Source organism: Ischnura elegans, chromosome X, assembly GCF_921293095.1.
Source record: "Ischnura elegans chromosome X, ioIscEleg1.1, whole genome shotgun sequence".
NCBI lineage: Eukaryota > Metazoa > Arthropoda > Insecta > Odonata > Coenagrionidae > Ischnura > Ischnura elegans.
In genome coordinates, this window is record NC_060259.1 from 29036956 (window position 1) to 29064712 (window position 27757).

The window sequence follows — 27757 nt, forward strand, 5'->3', positions numbered from 1 at the left end:
TGCATGTGTGAAATTCACGTGCCTGTGGCTTAGTTTAGGGTGAGCTATACCCTCACCTATCCAAACCAACCATCTGGTGGAGTTACTGAGTGAGCGAGTGAGGTCTTTTTACTTCACACCAGTGGTTTCTTTCTCCCAACCATGTGATAAGTCTTGCATCATTTTATATGGTTTGCTATTCACTACACGCCGCATTTAGATACATAAGTTGTAGATTGTAACATTCAGTATGAACTAGGGATGGACGGATTCAGGATTTTTATCGGATCTGGATTCAGATCGGATCCTTGATTTTTGTAGCCGGATCTTTTGGATCGGATATTTTCGGATCCAAATGCATTTTCAAATTCCTGTCGCTGAGATTCCCCCGATGATTGTTCAATCTCTTGGGAAGAGTCACACTATGTGCCAGTCGTATTTTGCTATTTTTATTTTCCACGGCTGAAATTCTACTACGTAACCTCTTTGAGAGCTTTCAAACAAAATGGTTCATAAGTATGACAAGAATCGCATGCGATGGCGCATTCGAAGATAGAATCAGAACTCTTTCCACCCTTAAGTTGCATTCACTGAAGCTATTATTTAAAATTTCGGATCCAGATCTGATGTCTTCCGCGACTTTGGATCCTAAGTATCCGATGAAGGGCAATATCCGCAGATATTTGGATCCGAGGTATCCGATCCAGCCATCCTTAGTATGAACTACGACAAAAATTCCAGGGGAAAGCACCTGATGGGTACTGACGGGATTTCCTACTCAAATGTTAGTGCACCACACCAACTTCTATGTTATTTAAGCTTTTGATACTCATGAAATTGTGTTTGTATCCCTGATGCATTGCGTTTCTTTGGAGCCCTCCTGTGGGCCCGTATGCAACTTCCTACTTTGCTAATATGTATAAGAAATTTTTTTGTGGTGATTTTGTGGAAGCTCAAATTCATAATGGAACACAATAGCAGTACTTTGTACTTTACTTTATATCAACTGACCTGGGTATCTGCAGCTCAGTGAGATCTAGAAAATTTCACTGAGGTCTGGAAATCTGGGTTGGTTGGTATTATGGTGTGGAGTGTTACTACTAGGTTTCATTATGAATGCCTGCTTTGCCTTTACCGGGCCTGTGTTATACCCTTTTTCCGAACTGACGGCAGGTGGGTGGTAGAGAGCTAGTAGCCAATCAGAAGCGCTGCCCCTTCCACCTCACTGTTCCCCTCCGTACCCCTCCCTTTTCCCCTCAATCCGGCCAATGAGCATTGCCAGCCCTCGGAAATAACTGTACTTTCGGGGGTGGCAGAACGAATGCTGTGCAATCTCAACATTCAGTTTAGCAACACAGCGAGCTGAAGAGCGATCTGCACTCCATGGAAGTCAGAGAGAGACTGTGGCCTCCTGCGCACTTTCTCCCGTCACTCTTCTATGTTTGGCTAGAAGAGTGGGTGGGCATCCAGCGAATTCAAAGGTCACCCGCCGTCAGTTTGGAAAAAGGGTATAATGCCTTTTACCTCCATTTATTATTTTTGTGGAAGAGAAAGAAGCCATGCTTTCTCAAGGCATGTGTTACCTAAATTTTACCTTTTCCTTCCATATATGCTTTAAACTTAATCAACTTCTTTGCCTGTGCCAGTGCCACCATAACCTTAGGAATAGATATTCGAAAAATTGGTGTTTTACTACTTACAAGGGGAGACCACGAAAGTTGCTCCGCCTTTTTCGATGCCGTATTTGTTATGGCCTTCGGAATGGTGAACACATCCCTGAACTAGTAGTGGTTCCGTTGAATGGGCCTTAGTTTGGCTGTAATTAATTAATTTTTATGCGGTACTATTCACAATCCCATATAGTCCCATGATATCACGCATGTCAAAAGCGGGTCGGGTGGGGTAGTGGTTAGAGTGGACGGATGTTACCCGGCGGACCAGGGTTCAAGGCTCTGTGGTGGCTTTTTATTTTCTTGCCTCCATTGTGATTATACGGCGTCAACTTTTTTATTAATTTTAATTGCTACAAGCATAGACATGAGACTATTTTTTTATCACCATAATGGCGTTAGGTATTTAAGCAGTGTCATTTCAAACACGGATATACGACGACTACACTAGCATGGGGTTGGTGTGCGGCAAATTGTTAATTTTTTCTTTGCTTATACTGATCAACTTCCACATTAAAAATGGAAACCACTCTTGCTAGAGCACATGCCATTAAAGGCTCGCGGCGACCAACAATATCCGTACAGACATAATTAATAAGAACAAAAAACGATTATAAAATGCCATATTTCTCGAACACTTGTAATTCACTTTACTCCAAAGGGAGTTTACTTACACAGTACCTATTTGCTAAAATAACCATTCCGAAATATAATTTCCATTAATAAATAGGATGAAATAAAAGTTTATGAACCTGGACCGGACGTGGTAGCGTATAAAATACGTCAATCTTCGAAAGCCAAGGGTTTCCACATCGTGCGTACATTCTGGGCCAGAATGGTCTCGTGTATTCCTACAATGTACTTTGACTGTCTATATTGCGAGTTTTCAAAGTTCGAGGTATTGTAGCTAATTTTTTTTAGATCAGCAAGAGGAACCCGTCACACGTGGAGTATAAATTACGCCGGGAGACCGGCCGTATACCACCTCTGTACCTTTATATCTGTATCTCCTATAAATGTACAAGATTTTACTAATTTCTACAAGTAAAGATTAATTTAAACAAAAATCGAGTATTATCATATATGCACATAACATAGGCAAAGTACGCCATTCGCCCGGTTGTGAAGCAATAACAATCGCGCCCGCTAGAGGGTTAAAAGCAACAATTACACCAAATGTGTCTTGTGCTCGCCGCTTCCCAAAATCTTCCGTAGCCCTTCCAATATAATAACAAGATATGCACCAACAAATGTCATTTCTACCAAAAAAAAGCCACTGTTTTAGCCCCCCGTTAATCTTTCGTTATGTTTTTGAGTAGAAAGTGGAGCCTTCACTTCTCCGCGTTGAAAATGACACTGCTTAAATACCTAAACGTCATTATGGTGATAAAAAAATAGTCTCATGTCTATGCTTGTCGCAATTAAAATTAATAAAAAAGTTGACGCCGTATGATCACAATGGAGGCAAGAAAATAAAAAGCCACCACAGAGCTCTGAACCCTGGTCCCCCGGGTGGCACTCGTCAACTCTAACCACTACCCCACCCGACCCGCTTGAGACATGCGTGATATCGTGGGACTATATGGGATTGTGAATAGTACCGCATAAAAATTAATTAATTACAGCCAAACTAAGGCCCATTCAAAGGAACCACTACTAGTTCAGGGATGTGTTCACCATTCCGAAGGCCATAAAAAATACGGCATCGAAAAAGGCGGAGCAACTTTCGTGGTCTCCCCTTGTTAGTCCTTTTGGGCCTTTCCATTTTTTAGTTGAGTTGATGCGCTTATGAATAAGTTTTGGAGGAGCCTTGTCAAATATAACTACATAGGTTTTTGGATAATAGGATATAAATTGGTTATCTGTAGCCACCCAGATAACCTGGTGCATAACCTGAGAACTGTTTAAAAAAAAAGAATCCGTCATGGTTAAATAATTAATCAAAGAGACTTTGTGGAGAATTTTCTTAACTATGCAAACCATCTTTACTCTAAAAACCACTCCCATGCAGTGCAAATGGAAAGCTTGAAACAGGTGTAATCAGTGCCACAACTTCAGTTTCAATGGTAACCAGCTTATCCTACAAAGCAAGATGGGAAGGGACCAGACTTTTTTCTATGACTGTGTTTCAGTCTAATCACCACAGAGAAAAATTTTTAATGGAATTTTTGACATAGCTCCGAATTTGAATGCTCAATATTTGCAGATGTATCTTGCTGACTTTCGAAAAATTTGAAGCTTTCTGTATTAAACCAATCACATAGACTGGTGAAAGGAATTCAATAATGTTGGATATAATTTGATCTTTTTTAAACATCAATCCTGAAAATCAATCCAGGAAACTGGACATTCAAACTGAAAGTTTAAGATTTTTAAGTTGGCTATTTGTCCTCTTCTGCTGTTAATTTTCACTGCCATAAGTACACCGTATGGTATGTATATACTGCTGAATTTATGTAATGCCATCAAGGCAATACACTTGAGGGTCAATGAAGGAGATCTGGATATGATCCAAGGCAGTAGGTTCCTCTCTTTGCACTTGTAGGAGAGACTATAAAGGTGAAAGTTCTAGTCTGCAGTCCATGAAGAAAAAATTTGTTTCCCACCCCATAAAAGTGGTTGAAAAGGAGTGCACATTTATGATATGATGTTTATGTAAAAATCAGGTACATGCTCTAAATTATACATCTAGAATCCTGTTTCTGGGATTTTAAAGCTACATGTGCAAATTTTTGGATTTATTAAGTGCTGTAACTATGTTAAATGTTGATAACAACTATAGCATCATTAATGTTTTTCTCTTTTTTCACAACAGAGCGGCTCATTAAGTCCTACTTCTACATAGTCAGAAAATCTATTCAAGATAGTGTCCCCAAAGCAGTGATGCATTTCCTTGTGAATTATGTGAAAGACAATTTGCAGTCAGAATTAGTCACTCATTTGTACAAACCTGATCAACTGGAAGAGCTCTTATATGAATCGGAGCACACAATTCAAAGAAGAAAAGAAGCTGCAGAAATGTTGAAGGTAAAACTTATGGCTAATATCTTCAAAATGTTCAATGCTATGCTACACAGTTTACGTAATTGTATGCAAATACAAATTTTAATGGGTCAAGTGCATAAATTCTGTCGCATCATTTTAGAAACTTATTGTTATTAGGGGTGATTGGTCATATAATTTTCTCATAGATCTACTGCATGCACCAGAAAAATATGTGAAGGAGACATATTACATGCCAGTCTAAAAGTAAGCAATTGTCCCTGTGGTACAACCAAGGGGGAGTGAAGAGGGGGATAGAACAACTCCAAAACCTTAAATATAAAATATTATTCATATCAGAGCAACCCTACTTGTTTGAAATACAGTAATTTAGTAAATGGATTTATAAGCTTGTTTCAATAAAAAGTTTTGACCACATGTGTACTCAAAAGAAATCAAGGATGAAATCATAGGCTCAAGGCTCTTGAGCTTCGATTCTTGCATAGGCAGTGCTACCACAAAAACGAAGCAGAGAACTCGGGAACTGCTTCAAGAAAGGAATATGTAATGCAGCAGGCGGGGATTGGAATTTACCAGTGACTTAATATTTCATATTAGCCTATGTGATTACTTGTCAGTAACTGTGTATTACCATAGAGTAAGTATATTCTAGAGGGCTCACGGCATAGGGGGGAATCGTATCGACAGTTTTGATTCACAAAAAGCGGGAAGATGGCACGACAGTAGCTAGCCAGAGGCGAGAGAGATCGCTTCAAGGTCAACTCGCCTATCCCCTTCCCTTCCCGCTCCCCCTCTTCCTGACTCAGTCCCCCAAGCCCCAAGCATCGAAGGAAGGGAACAAGATGTTTATATCGGCCTGATAGAGCATAGGAGGACAGGCGGCGCACAATGGCCCAGATCGCGAAAAAGTTGGACAAAAATCAGATTTTCGTTGGATGTCTTTGAAAATTGCTCTTTTCACGTTTTTGGCATGCTATTTTCATTTCTATAGTTATTTTCACAAAAAAAATATTATTTTAGGCGATACGTGGAACTTTAACTTATTAACTGGCCAATTGTAACGCTGACTGCATAGACGAACCCAAATCATGATAAAACATGAAAATAAATGATAATTAGTTATAAAGTATGAGTTAAAGATCTTTGAAATTAGTCAATAAACAAAAAAGGCTAAAAGTAGGGTTTTTGGGTTCATTGACTTACGTTAAAGAGGTGCGATTTCCAGATTTCGAGAGGTTCTTCTGTATGGACTAAAAGTAATTTTTAAATAAATGTCAAAATAGTATTTAAGTGACTCTTTCATTCTCATATAAGCATGGTTAATGATTTATAACTTTAAGAAGTATGTATTATAATTATTCATCATCAGATTCTTCTCAATCCCACCCAACCCTCTCCTCTTCGCATTCGCTCGCAGAATTTTGAGACTCATGCAAGACCAAGAGATCACGAACCTCCTGCGAAAGATCTTTAAGGCCCCGACATTTGTTCAGTCAGTTCCTCATGTGCTAATAAAAGGGTCCGATGTCAGGATCAGTCACCGGAAAATATTCTCATTCGTATGAATTCGAGATATTTTTCTCGCGTAATGCTCGCGGTATTTTCTAATATCTTTATGGCGAGATTCCTGGGCTTCCTCTGACAGTTCTCCATTATGAAGAAGAGCCAACTCGATAACATCTGCACCATGTAGAAATACTTCGTGCTCCAAGGGTGGCATGTAAAACCAGCCATAATGTCTCACAAAATTATCCGCTGTATCTAAGCAGAACTTCTTAAATTTTACCGGATCAATAAAAAATCCGCAAGACAGAGATCTCAAACTAGTTGAGAATTGAAAGATTAACTCTTCTTCTACTCCTGCAAATTAATTGACTTCAAGCAGCTTCGTTTTCCTAATTTTGGAGCGCGTAGTAACATCAGTGAATTGGTTACTTGGCCTACCCCCTTGTATATCGGAAGTACCTGTTAAAAAATAAGACTACTAGAACAATATCCCAGGGGACCCCATGTCACCATTAAAATACTAGGAAAATACGAACCCGAGGTGCTTGGAAGGTTGCGAAATACATCAGGGAAATCAACAATTTTGTCCAACCATTTGCCATTCCTCTAAAAAACAAAAGAGATTGATCGTGAACTAGCTCACCATCTTCTCTCGTCGGAATAAAGCAATTTCATGTTCAAAAAATTAATAAGCTCAAGTTTTGCCTTTCATCTCCGTGTAATCTGAAACAACCCCCTAGATATGCATTCAAATTCCTTTTTCGAGCAACTATGGTTTTCTCTTTTTTCTCCAGCATTTTTCCGTGCAGTTCTCGCCGCGTAAAAGTCCATGAAATTTTTGACAGTCAACAATAATTACACAGATTTGTTAAAAACTACACAACAGTCTTCTTCCTACAAAGTTTAAATATAAAATTGAAGGGAAAATATGAAAAATAGTGCTGTGCCTCGTCTCAGACCAATTTAAAAAAAAACGGAAACTAGAAACGGAAATAAATGAAACATAGTATGCCTACTCGTATGTGGTTGTCAGGAACTAATAAATCACTGAATCACATTTCTTTAGTTATCACAACACTATAACTTCTGTGTGAGATCACTGTTAAACACAAAAACTGTGGCCAAAATAGGACTTCTCCATTAGTAATGGGTATGTGTTCACATCGGCAGAAAAGGAGAAACTGAAGGGTAACAAAATGTTTTGACCGCTATTTGGACGGGGTTAAAAAGAAGAGCCATGAAAATGTGGCTATTCCCCCAGATAACTTGTAGGGGTAGGGTTGGACCCGTAAAGAGAATGTGAAATGTTTAGATTTTGTGCGAAAATGCAATGCCATGAAATAGCGGCGGACCTATAATACAACCCGTCCAAAAGGAGGCGGGTGGAGGGTAAAGACCTCATCTATTAACAAGTGTAGCTTCAATTGCAAGTCAGACCACCTCTAGGAAATTAACTCAAGTTGGGTGGTGCTCCAAGTTAAGATAACATAAGGTCCCGACTAAGGACCACTTCCCACGTCCCTAAGGTCCGGCATGTGTTCGGGTGACGGGTCTCTTGCCACTTCGGATTGAAAGAAAGGGAAGCCTGTAGTAGATTTTCCCATTAGCAGTGCATGTAGCCTATCGTATTTACTTCAATATATCACCAAAACGCAATTGAAGTCGTTCTGAGAAGCGATCGAATACAATACAATTAACGCTAAAGACCTGAAAAGGAGGAAACCGGTTGGATTTTTAATGCATACTGTGTGGAATACAACAAAGTTTATTTTTGTGTCCATAATATATATTTTATTAATTAAAATGCTCATTTGCAAACTTTGTTGTATTCCACACAGTATGCATTAAAAACCCAACCGGTTTCCTTCTTTTCAGGTCATTAGCGTTATCGTAAACCTCTAGATAAATACCTGAAAATATCGAAACCGGTTGAGTTTTTTCATTAATACTGTATTGAATACTAAATGGCTTAGTTTTGAATTTATAATGTCACCATACCGCGAAGTGAGTTCACAAAACATTATTTCAAATGTATATATACGTTCGTGATCGTCTATTTCATCGAATGGTGTGGTCCTAAAAGTAAAAATGAGCAAAAATTGGTCTCGATAGGCGATGGAAACTCTCAACCAGGAAATCCGAAATAATGAGTTGATCTTTAATAAGAAGGAAGCTATCTTTAGAATCGCAATACTAGGAGGGGAGTTTTGGAAATAATAAAAGATTTACTTAAGGTATCGAGACCGAATTCTACAGGTTATCTTTGTGGCGGGCATGCAATCCGAGCGAGCGAGCAGCTGGAGAAATGACTAATATGAAATGACGATTATACCTGTGAAACACTACAGCTGCCCGTTTCTATCACTATTATTTTAGGATAAGGGCCTTATTTTAGCAACTGCTAGATTAGGAGAGGAAAAATGTGATTTAAATGCACGTTTACGGCACTAATCATAACATCTTCTCAACCACAATATCCATCTAATTATTAATAATGTATTCACCACGGGAATAAACTGCGTCACGTTTGTAGCCTGCCGTTTCATTCTGCCCCCAACCTTGCTGATAAGGGACATGCAAATATCCTCACTTATCGTCAATTATTATCGATAATATATGGGAACATCGGCGACCAACTCCTTCTCCATCATGTTTAGCATGCTTATTCCAACCATTCATACCCCCTTTTCCAGCCAATGCCAAGCTCAGCATTTCTTCTGTTTTCTTTTTTTCGCCTCTTCAATATTCAAGAGGCCTGTTCAGACAATTTCGCTTGCTAAAAAAGACAGAATCCTTCACTTCCATAAGCTTCCAAATTTGTTTACATAAATATCGTCTTTTTCCTTTTCGTCCAAATGATATGCATCGTGGGATACCCCCGTCCAGTTGCATCAAAATATTTGCACCGTTTGACCGTGGGACACCGGCTTAACCTATGTGGCCTCTGTTTCAGCGCTAGGCGATGCTTTTTGTCAAGGGCCCTGTGAATTGTTGGTTTCATCCTATTGGATGAAAATTTAGAACCTGCCCTATCCATTTGGACAAAACGGTGTTTTGTACAAATGATAGTACCAAAAGCCAGTTGGATGAAATTTTGACGGTGGGACAGGGTGCGCGTTAGTTGCATTAAATTTTGATGCAAATTTGACCGTGGGATATCGCACAGTGGGCGGAAATCGGAAAAAGCCGGACAAAATTACAAAATGACTTTTTTTGAGTTATAAACTTAAAACTTCGCAGGTATACTCAAAACTGATTGAAATTTAAGGATATGCAATTCATTTGACAAAGATCCTACCCGATTCTGAGATACACAGGCTTAAACGTGAGCAACGTTCCATGAAAACGCCCGTCTTCAATTTTCTCTGAAAATCTTCCAATGTATGTAGAAGGTGAAGTTGTAGGTGGATTCTTGCGGAATAAAAAACCACATAATCTATTGGCATGGTGTTCTTTCTTTAATCTGCGCACGTCGGGAGCTGGATTAGCCGCGACGTGGTAATGTTATTGAAACTGTATGGGTTTTAACGCACAGCATTCACCGTTTTTATGTTTTTATTCAAGACACCGATTCTCAAATGGTCTGTGGTGAAGACAGTGGAAGTATTTTAGCCGAGGTGAGTGCACGTTTCATTGCAGTTCATTTCGTTTTCACTGGATACGATCGAAGACTATGCTTCTTTTAAAAGCGTTCAAACTTCGAAAAAGTGACTTGTTTTCCCGGGAATCATACAAAAGACCTACCAGAAAGATACCAGCTGAGACTGTTATACCTTCTGTACTCTCCGATCCCTCACCCCCAGGGTTTTACTGCGAAAACGGACGTTTTATGACACCGCAGAGCTGTGCCTAAGACAATCTTAACGGGGTATGTCGACGGGAACATCTAATAAGAATATTTGTATAAATTTGTACTATTTCAAATTTCTCTAAAACATCAAGCCTTGTGCCATTACTGAAGGGGTGAAGAAAATTATGGTTGAAAATGACAAGAATGAAAAGTCTGTACCAAATCAAGCCTTGTGCCATTACTGAAGGGGTGAAGAAAATTATGGTTGAAAATGACAAGAATGAAAAGTCTGTACCAAATGTTTGGCGAGAAGTGATGTTTCATCCCAATTTCCTGCACTTTCTATGTTCTTTCATTCTGATAATAAAACTTCTGCCTGTTTGACCAATGAAACTCAAGTTGCATGATTCACAATTAACTTTGTAAATGCCGGATTGATGGATGGGTTCTATTTTGTCTTTGTCACGACACAGAACTTCACCGAGAGTGCAAGGGTTGTAGAAAGAAACAGAATTTATTTTTGGGGAATTTGTTTGCAAGCCTGTTGGAAAGGTCTCCCACAAAAAATGACCGGCACCAATTTTTAGAATTCTCTGTGATGGCGGAAGGGAGCTAAGCTGAGAAATAGCTCGCGTTTTCATCTTTCTCTGAAGGATTTTAGTTTAAGTATTTAAGCTGTAGCCATTTGAAATTGCTATTGATTTCATTGTGGAAAGTTCACAATTGAAATTGACTGCATTTAAAGGTAGATTGACCTATCTATGTAACATTAAATTGAATGTAACATTTTGCGATGCATGAGATCTTATTACGGATTAGCACACTGTTCTTTTTTTCTGCTTTGGAAATAATCAAATCTCCTTCGTTTATCTTCTAATTGATTGATCAAAATCAACTTGTTTGTGATTAATTTTCATACGGTGAGATTTACTTGGATTAGCAAAAGTAATATAATTATATATATCGCACAATTTTGTTTTCCTACATTCTCGCGCCGGAGGGCTACTTTCACGTCGACTCCGTCGAAATTTTTTTTACATCAGATGGAAGTCTTTTAACCTTTTAAAAACACATCACTAGTTTTTACTCGTCAGGACATGAGTCCCCAACAATGGAGGAAAATGAGGATTACACCTCGGGAAAATCATTGCTAGGTGACATTTTAAGCCACTCAGAGGAAGTATCTCCGGAAAGGCTCGTCAATAGGTCTGTTACAGTTCGAAGTTTGGACTTAAAACTTTATGTTGCATGATCTCTGCCTTCTCTTCGGGTTTCCACCGCGTCCGTTGTCTTTTGGCGAGAACAGTTTCGACAAAAGCCAACGGACGCGGTGGAAACCCGAAGAGAATGCAGAGATAATCTGATCAACGCCGCGAAAATCTTCGAACCTACTTTATGTTGCAAGATTATAATAAATCCTGTATTAGTGTTGAAAATCTGTATTTAAATGAATAACTCGTCATCAAAGACAAAAAAATAGGTTTTGGTTTGTTAAATTGTGTACGAAAAGCAATCAATATCTAATATACATAGAATCAAATGTTTTATAACAATTAATGAATGGACAACTCAAGATTCTAACGCGATAACATATTTTAGCCTACGGATTAGGATTCCCCATGAGGCCTACGAAGCAAATTTTGCTTGCAGTTTCGATTCACAAAACTGCATAATAAGAGGTTTAATTCCGAAAAAGGGGAGGGCGTATAATTTTGAATCGCCATATTTTTCTAGTGCCGCAACAACTTACAATCGGAATATGCCAAAAATACTCCATTCGATATTCCTGTATAAATGCTCACCGCGTAAAATGTATCTTTGGATATTTAGTTTTTCGGCCCCTGGGAGAAGGGATTCATTCATATAATGAGGCAAAAATTTAAGCAATGAGTGAACCCGGGCTCAATTGCAGCCGCTATTTGTTTTACTTTTAAGAACCTCAACTAAATGCTAACGCTTAAAATAAAACTTTCCTCAAACGACAATGCGTCTTGTTATTGACGAGACGACGATTATCACAACTATGATCAGAATAAGGTCTCAAGGAAAGACAAAAACATGCATTAGATGATCCTCTGCCTCATACGTAAGACCCGAAGTAGAAAAATGGTAGAGCCGAAAGAAACCTTTCCATTTTCGACGTGGTAACAGAATGGGCCATTACTCATCCCGCTATCGAGCAAACAAATCAAGGTCACCGACCACCCCTATTCCCAAAAATGGTACTGCTGATCCATACCTCTTTGTGTTCGTTTGAAGCTGCGCGCTTAAGAATTCATTACCAAATACTTTTAAGCTTTAGCTACCAACTGTGGTGAAGAGGCTATGACCGTTAGCGAAAGGCAAACAGTGCATTGTTTTTCAGTGTAGGGATCCTATCTCGCATTCCTATTTTATTGTAATATTCCGGCACTTGGTGTTGTAAATAGCATTTACACTTCACCAAAGTGAGGTATTTCCTATTTGAAGTTCTGAAGCACACTACGCGAAATGTATTCCATCCGATATGTTGATCGTTCAACGATGCGATGACCATCAATAAGAATTATATTGTCTCTTGAAGCGAAAAGATCTTACCTCACGGAAAATCTCTTCCTCGTCAAAACAAAACCCTCGCCACGCCAACCTATCTGATGGCAAAACGAACTCTTTTAGGAGGCGGGAGCTTTCTGCGTAGACCCAGGCCAGTAGGGAAAGCCTGACGAGGTGCGGCCATTAAAAATGCATAACTCCCCTTGTAATTGAGATAAAGTTACAATTCTTTCACCAAAAATAAATTTATAGTTTTGTCCAAATTTCATACGCTGCATATATGGACCTATATCGTAAGATACGAAAGTTAGCAGGCGATTGATTTTTACCCTGCAAAATTCCATATTTTTCGTCCGAAAGATATATAAACACACATAACAACGTTGAAACTGAGTTATGAACAAATTAAAGTTTACCAGTATGGAAAAAAATGTACTATAAACATTTCCTGCAAGTTTCAACTTTATACTAAGAACAGTCTGCCGGAAAATGGATTAGGAATATAAACTCGGAAAAGTCAAGTAACTAGCCGAAATTCGATAAAATATTTTTTATAACAATTGTTATAAACAAAATCGAATAATTAATGTCTCCACATAATGTAGCAACCCTTTCTGCTTCAGAATATATTTTTAGACTTGTGGAACGAGCAAATTAAAAAAATTGCCAAAACTCTTCTAGTGACATCTGGTTAATCGCTCTAGAACTACACCAAAAGCGTATACGATTTTTGTACGTGTGGTGAGCTCTCTATATATACTTACTCTATGGTATTACTAGGAATTCTGAATTTGAGAGTTCTTGCCTAAAGTATATTTTCCTGTTCAGTATTTGATCGTAATGTAGAAATTGATTTCCTGGGTGATGTGATAAAGTAAAAGACCCTTTCTGTCCAGTGGCAGTGGTGTAACTATGACTTGGCTTTGGGGAGAGGGGGGTGGATTTATTGCATTGGATAGCACACCACAGAGAGTAATAATACACAAAATTTTGCTTAGTAAAATGAATGTATTTAAGGAAAACATGGTTACATTTAATATTTGTTGCAGAAAGTTTTAAGTCGTTTGATTTGATTTTCAATAGAATGAAGGTGAACCATCATAATAGAAAGGCAAGAGGAGAGTTTTGGGGGGGTTCAATATCCCCTGTAGCTATGGCCCTGTCCAGTAGTATATCAGATTGTTAATTGAATGGCCTCATTCTTTTTAGATGTGGTTGCAGTGAGGAGAAAATTATTGATTGGGGATCAATTATAAATACTAAAGCCTGAAGTTTATCATTAGGTCTTACAAGGGGAGACCACGAAACTTGCTCTGCCTTTTTCAATGCCGTATTTTTTATGGCCTTCGGAATGGTGAACACATCCCTGAACTAGTAGTGGTTCCGTTGAATGGGCCTTAGTTTGGCTGTAATTAATTAATTTTCATGCGGTACTTTTCACAAGCCGCTTATAGTTCCATGACCACTCAGCAGACGGGTCAGGTGGGGTAGTGGTAACGTTTAAGACTACCATGCGGGGGACCAGGGTTCGGGGCTTCGTGATGGCTGTATATTTTGTTGTCTTCATTGTGATCATACGGCGTCAACTTTTTCATTAATTTTAATTGTGATAAGCATAGACATGAGACTATTTTTTATCATCATAATGGCGTTTAGGTATTTAAGCAGTGTCATTTGCAACGCGGAGAAGTGAAGGCTCCACTTTCTACTCTCCTCAAAAACATACCGAAAGATTAACTGGGGGCTAAAACAGTGGTTTTTTTTTTTCAAAGGAATGACATTTGTTGGTGGGCCTCTTGTTATTATATTGGAAGGGCTACGGAAGATCTTGGAAAGCGGCGAGCACAAGACACATTTGGTGTAATTGTTGCTTTTAACCCTCTAGCGGGCGCGACTGTTATTTCTACACAACCGGGCGAATGGCGTACTTTGCCCATGTTATGTGCATATATGATAACACTCGACTTTTGTTAAAATTAATCTTTATTTGTAGAAATTAGTGAGATCTTGTACATTTATAGGTGATACAGATATAAAGGTACACAGGTGGCACACGGCTGGTCGCGCGGCATAATTTATACGCCACGTGTAACGGGTTCCTCTTGCTGATCTAACAAAATTAGCTACAATACCTCGATATTTGAAAACTCTCAATATAGACAGTCAAGGTACATTGTAGGAATACATGAGACCATTCTTGCCCAGAATGTACGTATGATATTGAAATCCTTGGTTTTCGAAGATTGACGTTTTTTATACGCTAGCATGCCCGGTCCAGGATCATCAACTTTTATTTCATCCTATTTATTAATGGAAATTATATTTTGGAATGGTTATTTTAGCACATAGGTACTGAGTAAGTAAACTCTCTTTGGAGTAAAGTGAATTACAAGTGTTCGAGAAATATAGCATTTTATAATCGTTTTGTGTTCTTATTAAATATGTCTGTACGCATGTTGTTGATTGCCGCGAGCCTTTAATGGCATGTGCTCTTGCAAGAGTGGTTTTAATTTTTTAATGTGGAAGTTGATCAGTATAAGCAATGAAAAAATTAACATTTTGGCACACACCAACCCTTGCTAGTGTAGTCGTCGCATATCCGTGTTTGAAATGATACTGCTTAAATACCTAACCGCCATTATGATGATAAAAAAATAGTCTCAAGTCTATGCTTGTCGCAATTAAAATTAATGAAAAAGTTGACGCCGTATGACCACAATGAAGACAACAAAATATACAGCCATCACGAAGCCCGAACCCTGACAGACCTTATCACTATTATGTGAAATTGTTGAAAATTTTAAATTTGGTGTGATTAATTGAGTAGTAATAATAATGATAATATATAATAAATCTTTATTTGCCTGGAGATCTGATGCATTTATATGGGTAGGTATGACGTATGTCATATTCGAACACATGTATTCACATATTTTATACAATTGAATGCTTAACATGAAGAGTCAATGAGGTATACATTGATCAAATAGAATAGCTTATTGTTTATGGAAATTTTCAGATCAGACTTAAAATATTGATGCTTTTTATGTATTTAATACATAATGGCAAATTAATGTACAATTTAATGCCCATTTCTTTGGGTCCCATTTTGGCTGCTCTTGTGTGTACATAATTGTGATGAACAACGTTTGTGTCCTTGTGTGATGATGGTGGATTGCACTATTCACTTTATAATTCACAATGTTGCTCTTTACATACACAATGGTTAAAAATAGATGAATATATGGAATCGGAAGAAGAATCAGGTCCTTGAAGATTGGCTTACTGGGGATCTATTAGATTCTAGAGCAATGATCCTTACAGCTTTTTTCTGAATATTTTTAAAGATAAGTCGGTAGATCCCCAAAAGATGATACTGAATGTAATTGTGGGTAAAAATCAACAAAATACAAACTTAGTAAAATTTCCCATGTTACAGTCTGACTAAGCTGTCAAAGGATGTAGCAGCTTGAACTAAGCTTACTGCTAAGGAAAATGATATGCTCTACCCAAGATATTTTTTAATAAAGAAATAAACCCAAGAACTTACAGGTGTTAGCTTGTTAGATTGATTTTTGATCTATTTTTATTAGCATACTTTCAGATGGCTGAGTGCTGGTTGAGAAGTGTATCATATTACTTTTTTGGGGTAGTTGTACTTTATTTCATGCATGGTTACCTGAGGTGTTTTCTTATTTTTAGCCTGTTGAATAAATAGTTCCTACTCTGATGCTTTTCTTACGCCTACTTCATTTATGAAACCTTCCTATAGTTTGAGGATCCACTTTCATTGATAAAGAAACAGGATGAGTTATCTTAATGTCGTATCTGTGAAGTTAGTCATTATTTATCCCTTAGTATATACATATAGCAGTATAAGTCCATTCATTATGGACCTGAGTAGATGATGCAGTTGATAATTTAATTGGTTATATCCGGAATTTGTAATGTGTTGGCCAGGTATCTTCAGACTCATTTTGAAGCTCACTGCAGTTATGTTGTGGTGATTATTCAATAAATTCTTGTCTTAAAGGATGAGGGATGTTTGCAAGGATCAAAATGATAGGCTTTGACTTGAATCGATGGACAACACTGCTTTTCTCAGTTGTGTACTCCGCTTGCCTCTCAAAGTTTATTTACAGGTGGCACTTTGTAGTGCACTTGGGTGGTGCTGCTATTCTCAGGGTACCTCAGGAAGAAAGATTGAAGCTGGGGCTTTTCATCCTTTGCACAATCGTGCAGTTGGACATGCATTGGGCACCTGGTTGTTACTTACATTTTTTGGTGGAATTTCTTATTGTGTGCCTTTAGGAGCCCCATGAGTGCATGTGCTAGTTCATCTCAAATGATAAACTATGGAAACAAAAGTAAACTGTTGCCAGTTACCTCTTTTCTTTCATATTTTTCTATTGCATAATTAAATACACTGTGTACTATCATACCTTTGATTTGAGTGGTTGCTGCTAGATAAAATAGGGATATTGTTGTGCTGAGGCTCATGGGAGTTATTGAGAAGGACTTAAATCGGTTAGGAGATGAGCCCTCCTCTCTTTATAAGTGATTTAATTGTATCAATTCTCTTTTCAGGCACTGCAACGGGCCAACCACATAATAAGTGAAATTAGAGAGACCCATCTGTGGTAGAAGTGTGTTGCTATCTTTTGTTGTTTGCAATGTAAACTCCACATTGTATTCTGAGTGATAGTACCTCTTGAGGCATTGGTGCCAAAATATAGCGATAATGCCAATGGAACTACTCTGTTAGAAGTTGTAGTGCAAAGGATTTTTGTGCTATAGTATAGAACATGTTTTAGGAGAATTACTCAATGTTTCTCACAAGAACTTAAGCATTTGGAGTCCATTAGTACTTAAATACCAGGTTAACTTATTGTTTTAAATTGCATGGAACCATTCTTTTTTATCTTTTTTTACTGTCACAATGAATGTATGAAACAAAAACTGCAACTGTGAGTGCCTTTAATTTAATCCCTGTGGAATTTTTATGCCAAAAATGCAATGATCATTCTATTTTTTGCTCATTTGTTACTTCTACTGGTGAAAGTAATTAAAATTGGTATTGCAATTATTTGGAAGTACTGAGGATATCTCTGGACCACCAGTATTATTGCGAATTCATGTGGTCTAAGTGAAGTGTATTGTCTTTTCTTTGAAGCTGGCATGGTGAACTGTGACATTGTTGGATTGGTATGACCTTCCTTTGAAACCTGGCTTTTTATTCCTTGATATTTGTAAACTTTCATTTGATAGGTGGCATTCGTACCTCAAATTATGTTAAATGTATCAATGGATGTCAATTTTCTGTTGTTATTATGTTACATAATTGAGTTGAATTCAGATGCAACATCATTTACCTTGCTCTCTATGTGAAACTCATCACTTTGATTAATATTATATGCTAAGCTTGGGATTAGAGCTATTGGCAGATGTGCTTTGATGCACCTGATGAGCCCAAGTTGAAACAAAATTATATGATAGGATTGTGCGGAGCTACCCTGTTGACACTCTTGTAGTCTTTGGGGCATTACTGCAGCCTTTTCTATTCAATGCTTTCCAAATGTGCTAGAATTGAATTCACCAGTAAAAATAAACATATTATTGAAATTACCATGAAGAGACATTTTTCCAAGGTGGCTTGCAAGCCTCTGACTTCAGCTCTATTTGCATGATTGAAAAAAATCTGTGGCACAGAGGTTAAATTGATTGGAATCTTTGTCTTGATTGGATAAGTTAATTTTGGGGAAGCTACTTCTAGTGATTCATTCTGGATTTATTGTTCTGCATTGAAGGTCCAATTGAAAATTAAAATAATTGATCTATTTAAAATTAATACTTCTTCTCTTAGTCAGTATGAAAATAATTTAGGTCAAATTTTGCATTCCTGAACAAGAAGAATGCCATGTGTGACGGCTTGATGTGCCATTTTTGAAAATCATCTTAAATCGTAAATACCATATGCTTTGTTGATATGATTTTCTTCTTATTCTCCATCAGCATTTCTCCAGTTCGTAATAATTTATGAAGATTGTGATATGGATACTGCTGTTTCCATGTAAAAAAACCTAACTTGATTTAAATTTGTTACTTGGCTGTTACCAGTTGCAACATATTGGGCATAAAAATTGGTGGTGAAGCCAAATTTTTGTACCAAATTCAAGTGTCCTGCTGGAAAATTGAGCTCTTGTGCTTTAGACCAAATATAAAGTACAAGCATTTATTTTCTAGCATGGAAATTATTTAATTTGTATTCAGAATTGCCAGAATTTATTAAACATCCCAAACAAAAATTTCCATTTTTTGATGTTAGTCATTTTTACTTACAAGGTTAACAATTGGCTATTAGTTAAATAAGTTTATTCTCTCAATGAGTTTGGAAGTGAAGTTATTAAAGGTATGGATTTGCACTGTTTCCACTAACCTTGAAAACCGGGACTATTAAGGGAAGTTGGATTTGAAAGAAAAGCTTGGGGAGTCAGGCATGTGTCGTGAAAAAATGCATTTGTGACAGTGGTGAAGGGTGAAGACCCAATAGGGTAGTTTCCTTCATCAAAGAAAACGAAAGGCATTGATTGTGATTCGCTATCTACCATTAGTGTATTTATAATATACAAATTATTTGGTTTTAGAAATCCCAGTTTAGACGAATGGCAATGCTCAATTTTAACCACATTTGAAAAAGGCCAGATTGGCGCCCATGCGACGCACTCCACGTGACGTCACAGGGACCTAGTTTCTACACGAGAGGATAGGAGTTATACATCGTCTGAGGTTACCAATGCATGCATGAGGCACAGAGCTCAGAGAAACACCTCTTAATAATCACCTATTAAAACTGCCTATGGTGGGAAAGTTTCCATCGTTTGATAAGGTATTAATAATCCTGATTTAGCCAAGCGCTAACTGCTAGCAGGGTACTCTGCTACCTGATAGAAGCCTGCATCGCAGCGGTGCATACATCCTCGCCCCAAGTGCACCTCACATGGCGGCAGAGGGAACCAGAATGACGTTACATGGGGTTTTCCCAGCATTCATACTTAGCCGTCGTGTTTTCGCACATTTGAAAATTTTCACTTTTAATTTAATCGCAAAAATCTAAAAGTGTAAAATACGTTCTCCAGGAGTAATAATCTTTCGATTTAGGCAGTAAAAAAGTAATAGGAAACCACCCTATTAAAGGCATAAGCATTCATTCATTATGTCAAAGGATGTGCCTATGGTACCCCATCATTTGACCCTTCAAACTAAGTGAAGCTTTCTTAATGTTGTTTGTTTCCCAAGCTTTGTTGGCTGGATTGCATCCATGACTGTGATCATCAGTTAGCTCCATTTCCTATTATGGGCTAAAAAAAAGTTGGACTTTCATTCGGTGATGAATAAAACCCTGCCCAACATCAAAGGTGTGATGAAAGTAAGATTGTTATGGTAGCCTAGGCATTTCCTCTACTGCAAATAACTAATGGAAAATGGGAAGATTTGCAGCTATAAATTTTGAACCTTTGGGAAGTTAAAGGCTGTTAAACCTTGGGAAGAAATTCACTATGAAAAATTCATTTGACTCATCCTAATTCAAGCCTGGATCTCTTCTAGTTAGTGGTCCGATCTGCTACCAGTGACGCCACTTAATTCCCAGTAAAATAGATATAAACCATGGATTTAACTAAGTAAGGCTTTTGATGCCCTCAAATACACACAATGTTACAGGGAATGGGTTATTAGCCACTACAACAACTGTCCTTACAAAATACTGAGATTCCAGAGTTTGCAATGTTGTATCTTGGGAAGTACTAAGTTGATTGTGCTGACATAATCTGGAAATGAAAGGGAATTCATTTCTACCTATCCTCAATATCATCACAAATTCATTTCTACATCATCAATTTTTTATGTGGCTTAGTATGAACAAAAGTATGTTATTCATGCTCAGAAAATGGTAGCTCCTCTTTCAACTCAAATTTCTTAATAAATTCTTCATGTATTGAAATGGTTTCATATAATGAAGGAAAATACTTGTGAATGCATGGTTAAGAGAAGAGCTTCATAATAATTGTATTAGTGCTGAAAAAAATTGCTAAAGAAAACCCTGCTATTTTCGTTATTTCAAGAAAATTTAAAACCGCTGTTGGCACCTCATGCATGCGCAGTTGATGAAATTTTGTATTTCTATTCTAAGATTTGGGTGCCTTCATTTTCATTGCATTCCCAAGCGTTATTTTTTTCATGTAGGTAATAAACTTGTGTGTTCACTTTATTAATTCACATAGCCTATAGTAACCCTGGTGTCAGATGAAAACATTTGATAGGATATTATTTTTTCCTGTTTTTTTTTCTTTTGAATTTCTCTTCTTCATGATCATATGTAGATATGAGGCCTTCATAAAGAAAAGGAATAGTCGGTAGTAATCATCAATTTTCCTTGATAATTGTTATCCTTTGGTTTAATAATAAGTAACAAAGCTATCCGCATAGTACTTAATTTTATTTTGATACATTTCAATGCTTCAGAGTCATCATCAGGACAGCTGATGGCAAATAGCAGTTGCGCAACATGTGCCTAATATCATTGAATTTCTGTACGCTCGAGCCTGAGGTGAAGGTAGGAAATGTTTAAGCCAGCCATGGAATATGTGCATTATTCCCTGAGTGTTTCACTTTTTCCTTTGGTTAAGTGGATTCAAGACATTTTGGGTACTTTGTATTTGAGGCTAATAAGCCCCATTTTGCTAAGGGGTGTAGAAGGCACAAAGCATAGCAGATCAGTCTGTGTGGGAGGGAGGCATTGCCCCTTCAATCTACCATTGATATGGTTTTGCATTGGTGTTCCAGGTTTTGGCCATGACTAAACCATGGTGTACTATCACCAAATTTTCATTCATAAACAAGACATGTTTATGTAGCATTCTTTTTTTCATTTCTTTTATCTGAATTCATATTTTTTTTGACAATGTGGATTTTTCTGAATATGTAACTAACCTTTCCCAACTTGATGTTTATCCCATGTGAGAAATGTTGAGAAGTATTTTCATCAATATATATGCAAAGGTATGCAATGCTGTATCCATTAAAAAAAAGTCTACCTGGTGCATGTCGTGAAGTGCATTGATACAAGGCAAAGAGCATTTTTTTCTAAATTCTCTTAATATGGAGATTTTAAATTATCAAGGGTATCAGGTCCTAATAACTATTAGAATCTACATTTTAACAAATTCTGTCTGGTAGCAGTTCAAAATACTAAAAAAATCTACTACAAGATACAAAACTACAAGCCGTTTGAAGCAAGTCGAATTTCACGCTGCAGGGCAAGGTTGTTAACCGTCAGCTGTGCTACTATAACTTCCTGGAGATGTTAAGGAAGATCTGAGTGAGTTATTTTTTAGAATTAAATTTGGCAATTTAAGGGAGCTTCACGGATGACACGGTGTGGATTAGATGGTAGGGGAATGGTTTCCTGGCGCTTCTGGACGGTTTAGGCACAGAGTGTATGTAATGTGGCATGACGATTGAGTGGAAGACAACTAAAGTCATCTGGATTTGTTGAGTCTCAATATTTTCCATTTCATGATCCGTTGCATACTTCTCGACTTATTTACAGTGAAAATCCAGCTGTCTTTGACCCTTTCATTAATAAAATGAAAATGCCACGAGCTCAAGCCAAGGGGCTTACGCCATTTAAGCTACTTGTCTTGTGCATGGACCTTGGGTTGTTCATTGTTGCTTATACTTAAGAGAGTATTTCCTTCCCTCAATAAGCCTGGCATGTCACCAGAAATAGGTTTTGGGGAGGTTGCTTCTGAGGGGTTGCCTATTTCAATATTTTGTTGACAATTTGCATCCATTGGAAAACCATGCATTTCAATAATTCATCTGTATATAATTTCATTTCCACAGAGCTGAAAGTAATATTCATTGTTCGTTATTGGCAAAAATTATTAAATTTAACTACCTATATTGAAAAATGTACCATTAGAGATGCTCCTGGGCTAGTCTTAGCAGATTTATCAGCGGCATTTCTCAAAAGAGAAAAAATTTCTTAGGGGGCAGGTCTTCAAAAGATATGAACTGCAACGCACACACGTCGCGAGAATGAATTGACGAGAAATAGGCGGTTAGGAGTGAAAAAAATAACAAACAATAGGGTTGATTTCCAACAGTATAATACATTTAATAACCAAAGTAAGATTTAGGAGCACATTACATAAAATACTAAATTGCCTGAGGTTAATGTACTCTTGCCGTTGGGAAGATGCCAGGCACGAGGAGTTCCTTCCTTGCCCGAGGTCAGCAATCAGAGAGAGCTGGCCGGCTCGCTTACAGGATAGCGACCGCGCTTGAAGCAGGCGTGAGAGGGGAGGTGAAGGCAGAAGAGGGGAATAAGGTTTCACACTGACGTTTCACCTTACGATTGGCGAGGTGGTGGCGGAGGGTAACGAGAGTTCACTCATGGCATAAAGAGGCTGACACCGTTGGTGAATTCACTATAAATTGGGAGCACTTCACAGGACGCGAGAATCAGCGGCACGCATGAATCAAGCAGGCACGACGCACTCCAGCGCTTCGCGAGAGTGGCACTCAGGCGCTCGCGAATCGTCTCCTCGTGATGAAGTCTCGGAGGGATTAAGTCTCGGAGGGATTGAGTCTCGGAGGGATTAAGTCTCGGAGGGATTGAGACAGTGCCCATTATGGCACAGAACTAGAACTGTGATGATGCCACCAACTCATGAAAAGTTAGAGTTAGATCTCTAAACCCATGTTGTTCACAACCCATTATGTTTTTTGGTAATTGCCAGGCACATAGCCAGTGGGTGCTTTAGGGACTAAAGCATCTACCCTGAAATTTGTGAAGGTTCCCAAAAATATTGAATTCAACTGTCTCAGAGCAAAGTTAGTAACCATATAATCATTCATATAATAAATTTGTTGTAAATGAATGCATATGTAATAAAGTTTCCGTAAATCTCCCATAAAGGTGGTCTTTTCAGAGGGGATGGTTGACTTGTATTATTAGACTTGGAGTCCTCCAGATAAATTGCTGGCTCTGACACAAGTTGCCAAGAGTGGGGACTAAACCTTAATATGAGCAAATGCATGGATTGCATATGTCCTCCAAATATCTCCATGCATATGTTGTGGATGGTGTCAACATAAAGGCGGCGAATGAAGTTAAGTATCTGGGAGTTACGATAACTTTGAACATATTATGGGGAACACATACAAGAAATATTTGCGGCAGAGCCCTGAGAATGCTAGGTTTCATCAAGCATGTTGCAAGAAGATTTTCGGATGAAAAAGTAAAAGAGAGGTACTGTTTTACACTCGTTGAGCCACACCATAAATATGCAGCTAGCATATGAAATCCGGTGCAGAAAGGCTTAATCTGTGAACTTAGTATAGTACAAAGGAAGACTGTGCGATTTGTCAAAAACTTCTAGGGGTGTACATAAACAGTACCCAGATGTAAAACGAATTAGGCTGGGAGCCACCGGAGACTCGGAGGCTGCGCACTAGGCTTGGATTGCTTGACCAATTGAGAGTAGAAATCTTTGAGAGACATACGGAGAATATCATATTAGAACCCCACCACATCTCCAGGTTTGACAGAAATGATAAATTAAGACAGATGTTTTGCCAAAGAGATAGGTATGGGAATTTTTTTCCCTCAAACAATAAAGGACTTAAATAAATGCTAGGCCTAACTATGTTGAAGCATTTTCTTCTAGTTTGTTAACAGCCTGTTCCCTTAACACCCCCTGCCGCATGCCTATTGAGGTAGCTTACAGGGTAGTATATAGATGAAGTTTTTTAATACCATACATCCCATTATTCAGGCTATCATGCAATTGATTTGGACAAAATTAGTTTATTTTGAAGACCTCATGAATTAAGAATATTGAGATATACTAGCTAATACATAACCGGGCAGAAGCTGTGTTTGGGCCTTCTCTTTCATGGAGAGGAGTCTGTCCTTCCAGGATTGATTTTGAGATCATTAGAAAAGTCTGACAAAAGAAGAGTACTTGGTAATGAAATATTTGAAGTCAGAAATCACGAAACTGAGATATATGTAGTGAGAATCCCATCACTGCACAGGTGATGACACAACCATGAAATATCCAAAAATATTTTCAGAGTGGACTTACAAGAGCATTAAGGAAGAATTTTTGTGGGGTCTCCAAGGGCAGCCCCGAGCATCACACGTTCTAGCTATGCTATTAGGGAAAAGGGTACCACACACTAAAAGATGACCCCAAAAGAGCTTGGATTGCTTTGTTAATAGGCCATCACTCATGCATCTTCTTACTGGATCAATCAGCCAGCCCATTCCTAGATTCTAAAGCACCTTCTGCTGGACTGCTCAGGGTATAATTAGTTGAAAAGCTAGTTCTTTGGGTGAACGGTAGCATTTCTAACTTCACTATCATGTCCAAAACCTATTCTTGATACTTGCTATAATAACTACAAAACTTGGCACTGTTTTTCTCAATGTTGCATATGTTTTCGGACAAATAAAAAATAATTGAAAATTTTATTAGAATTTTAGATTTCTTAGACAAAGTTAATATAATTTATCCCAATTTCCCATGCACGTTCAAGCTGTGATTGCTCCTACAATTCTGATTAATGTTTACCCTAGTAGCCATCTATCTGCTAGCTTTAAATTCAGTATTCTATTTGACTGAGGGATTCAATGATAATTATCTGTTTATGATCTAAAAACATTTTACAAACAAATTGAACCCTAACTTTTGCCAATTAGCATCTGATAGAATTGGAATTTTATCATTTCTGCACAATAGTAGTGTCAGTTTTACACACAGACTTTTTTCTCATATCCCCCATCCCCACCACTTCCTCACCCCTATGATAAGTAGTAAATATTTCACCCTAGATCAATGAAATGCCAATGGGATATCCTTCTATTCACACCCACAGAATATTAAAATATAGAAATCACCTGATTTGTACCCACGATCCTCTAGCCTATTAAATACTACAGCTACCTTGCCTCAACTTTCTTCTCCACCACAACTCATTATCATGTACCTATTACCCTATAAAGTCTTGGTTACAAGGTACATTAACACGGACAAGTTAAAGTACGTTTGCGTGAGTGGTTTTTCGTTGACCTGAACAGAACATGTACGAATGCGTGAACCAAATTAGAACAGGTTCTATTTTCCGTGCCTGCATTCGCACAACTTAGGTGGTTATACACGGTGCATTTTGGCGTTCATTCTTGCATTCATACATTTAGACATTAACCAGTACGTGTTAATGTACTGTGTAATAATATTATTTCTCTCCTTCATCTCTCCATTACCTTTTTAACTATTTTATGCTGCACCTCTGTGGGTGAAAATGCTTTCCCAGGTACAGGCACTGTGTGACATACTTATAGGTATATACATATGTGCAGAGTATTCTGGAGGAATGTAGAATTGCTGCTTTTTAATGACGGTTTGATGAGAAAGCCAAGTTTTCGCCATTTTATTCAGCTAAACTGGCTCTTGTAATGACAAATATGATTAGAATTGGGATGTGATTACACCAGTGCAGCCAACAATTAGGGACGAGAAAAACTCTGCATTTAAGAAAACCACTTGAGGATATGATTGCATTTATGAGTCACTTTAGATAGTATGTTCAGCTGAATATATACTTCATGTCGGCTGAATACTACCAATGCACTTCATGCGCCTAAGGTGAACTATAGATAAAGGGAGATGAGCGTTGATGTCCTATCAACTCTAAACTTAATTTATAGTTTTTTTACATGGGCACCTTTATCAGCGAGTAACGCACATAGGATACCGTACTGATAAGAAAATTGTGGGAATACATTTCTACAAGCATTGCACCGTAAAATATACAAAGAAGGAAGAGTTCGAATAACCAGATGGATAGACATAGGGTTTTTATGCATCTAACGTTAGTACTGGGGGCTCGGCACTCAGCCTAATTGACTATTTTGGGAAGAATTCAACGCGATTTACAGTCATTCCCCGAAATGTGATAAGGGTAATAATTATAAAAATTTTGGATGATGTATTTTCGAAAAACGATTCCAGGAGGGACGTACATGAAATGGAGAAAATAAAGAAACCGATTCTTGAATTCTGCTGACTGTTTGAGCATTAATTTACATACGAGCGGGAGAGGAGGGATTGACGTGAATGCTGGGCAATTAGTGAACGCGAATTTAAGTTTCCGAGACGAGAATCATGAATTAATTAGTTTTGAACATAAGCGTTAGCATAGCATGCATAATTATAGCACTACTACTAGCTATGCCATGCAACCAAATGCCATACTACACCTTAAAATCGGATAAGAGAACGACCGGCAAATGATTTGTTTTCGTCGCGGTTTTGCGATTTTTATTATTTCTCAAATACTAATTGCCGTAAATAAGTTTAAGTCTACTCACTCCATAAAAATAAAACATGTATCTTGAAAACTACTTATTTCTAAATGTGAAGAAGCAACCTGACCGCAGCCATAATCAAGAACTCAGTTTGATGAGTCCATGAGTCTACCCATTAAATCTTCCCTCAAAGGTCGGACATATTACCCAGCTATCAACAAATTATTTTCCCACATCCCTGGCTAATCATTAAATGTTCAATGGCTATCTTAATTATCCATCCAAAACATCCACTCTTCATAACAACACAAAGAATTTGCGGTTAATACCCCATCTTTCGGCACATCGGTTTTGAAGGCTTTGACACTAGGCGCACCCAACGCATTTGTTTGTGAACAAGTTTTGTCGGTAAATAGAAATGGTGGAAATGTTTCTGTCATAGAAAGGAGCAGGAAAAAAACGAAGGGGGAAGAAGATTCGTACAAGGTGTTTTAAATTTGCTTGCCGGGCATGTCTGGCGTCGTACACCCCCCGAAGCTTTGCTCGCGTTACATGCACTCTTCTCCAAGAAGCAAAAAGAGGTACTCCATTTTCTTCACGTATTTAGTTGAATGATTAACAGTGTACAGTGATCATTTTAGTGAAAATACGTCTTGTGTATAAAAGATAGTGATTATTTGTTATTTGAGCTTGGAAATAGCTTACCGTTAAGCTGCTGTCGTTTTGCCGGCTAATTTTTGACCATTGCTAATTCTATGGGGTATGTCATTTTATGCTAACGATCCCTGCCTTCAAGAATTGTTTCCTTTATGTGAGATTTGATGTGTATGTTTTGATTTTTTGTGTTGTTCTGTGACTATTTTATGCATCTCAAACCTATAACTTTGCGCGCTTTTAGAT

General features: G+C 37.9%; 2 protein-coding genes across 4 annotated transcripts in view; both read left to right on the forward strand.

Moving 5' to 3' along the window:
- LOC124170636 (dynamin-1-like protein) overlaps nt 1-18770 on the forward strand; it is a 56477-nt gene extending 37707 nt beyond the window's left edge. For all 3 annotated transcript variants that reach the window (XM_046549495.1, XM_046549497.1, XM_046549496.1), the window contains exons 12-13: nt 4465-4676; nt 17068-18770. In XM_046549495.1, the coding sequence (XP_046405451.1) occupies nt 4465-4676; nt 17068-17124 (269 nt within the window). In that variant the 3' untranslated portion in view covers nt 17125-18770. The remainder of the gene's footprint in view (nt 1-4464; nt 4677-17067) is intronic.
- Nucleotides 18771-22644: 3874 nt separating this feature from the next.
- LOC124170669 (ankyrin repeat domain-containing protein 16-like) overlaps nt 22645-27757 on the forward strand; it is a 39928-nt gene continuing 34815 nt past the window's right edge. The window contains exon 1 of the mRNA XM_046549549.1: nt 22645-27438. Coding sequence (XP_046405505.1) covers nt 27368-27438 — 71 coding nt within the window. The 5' untranslated portion in view covers nt 22645-27367. The remainder of the gene's footprint in view (nt 27439-27757) is intronic.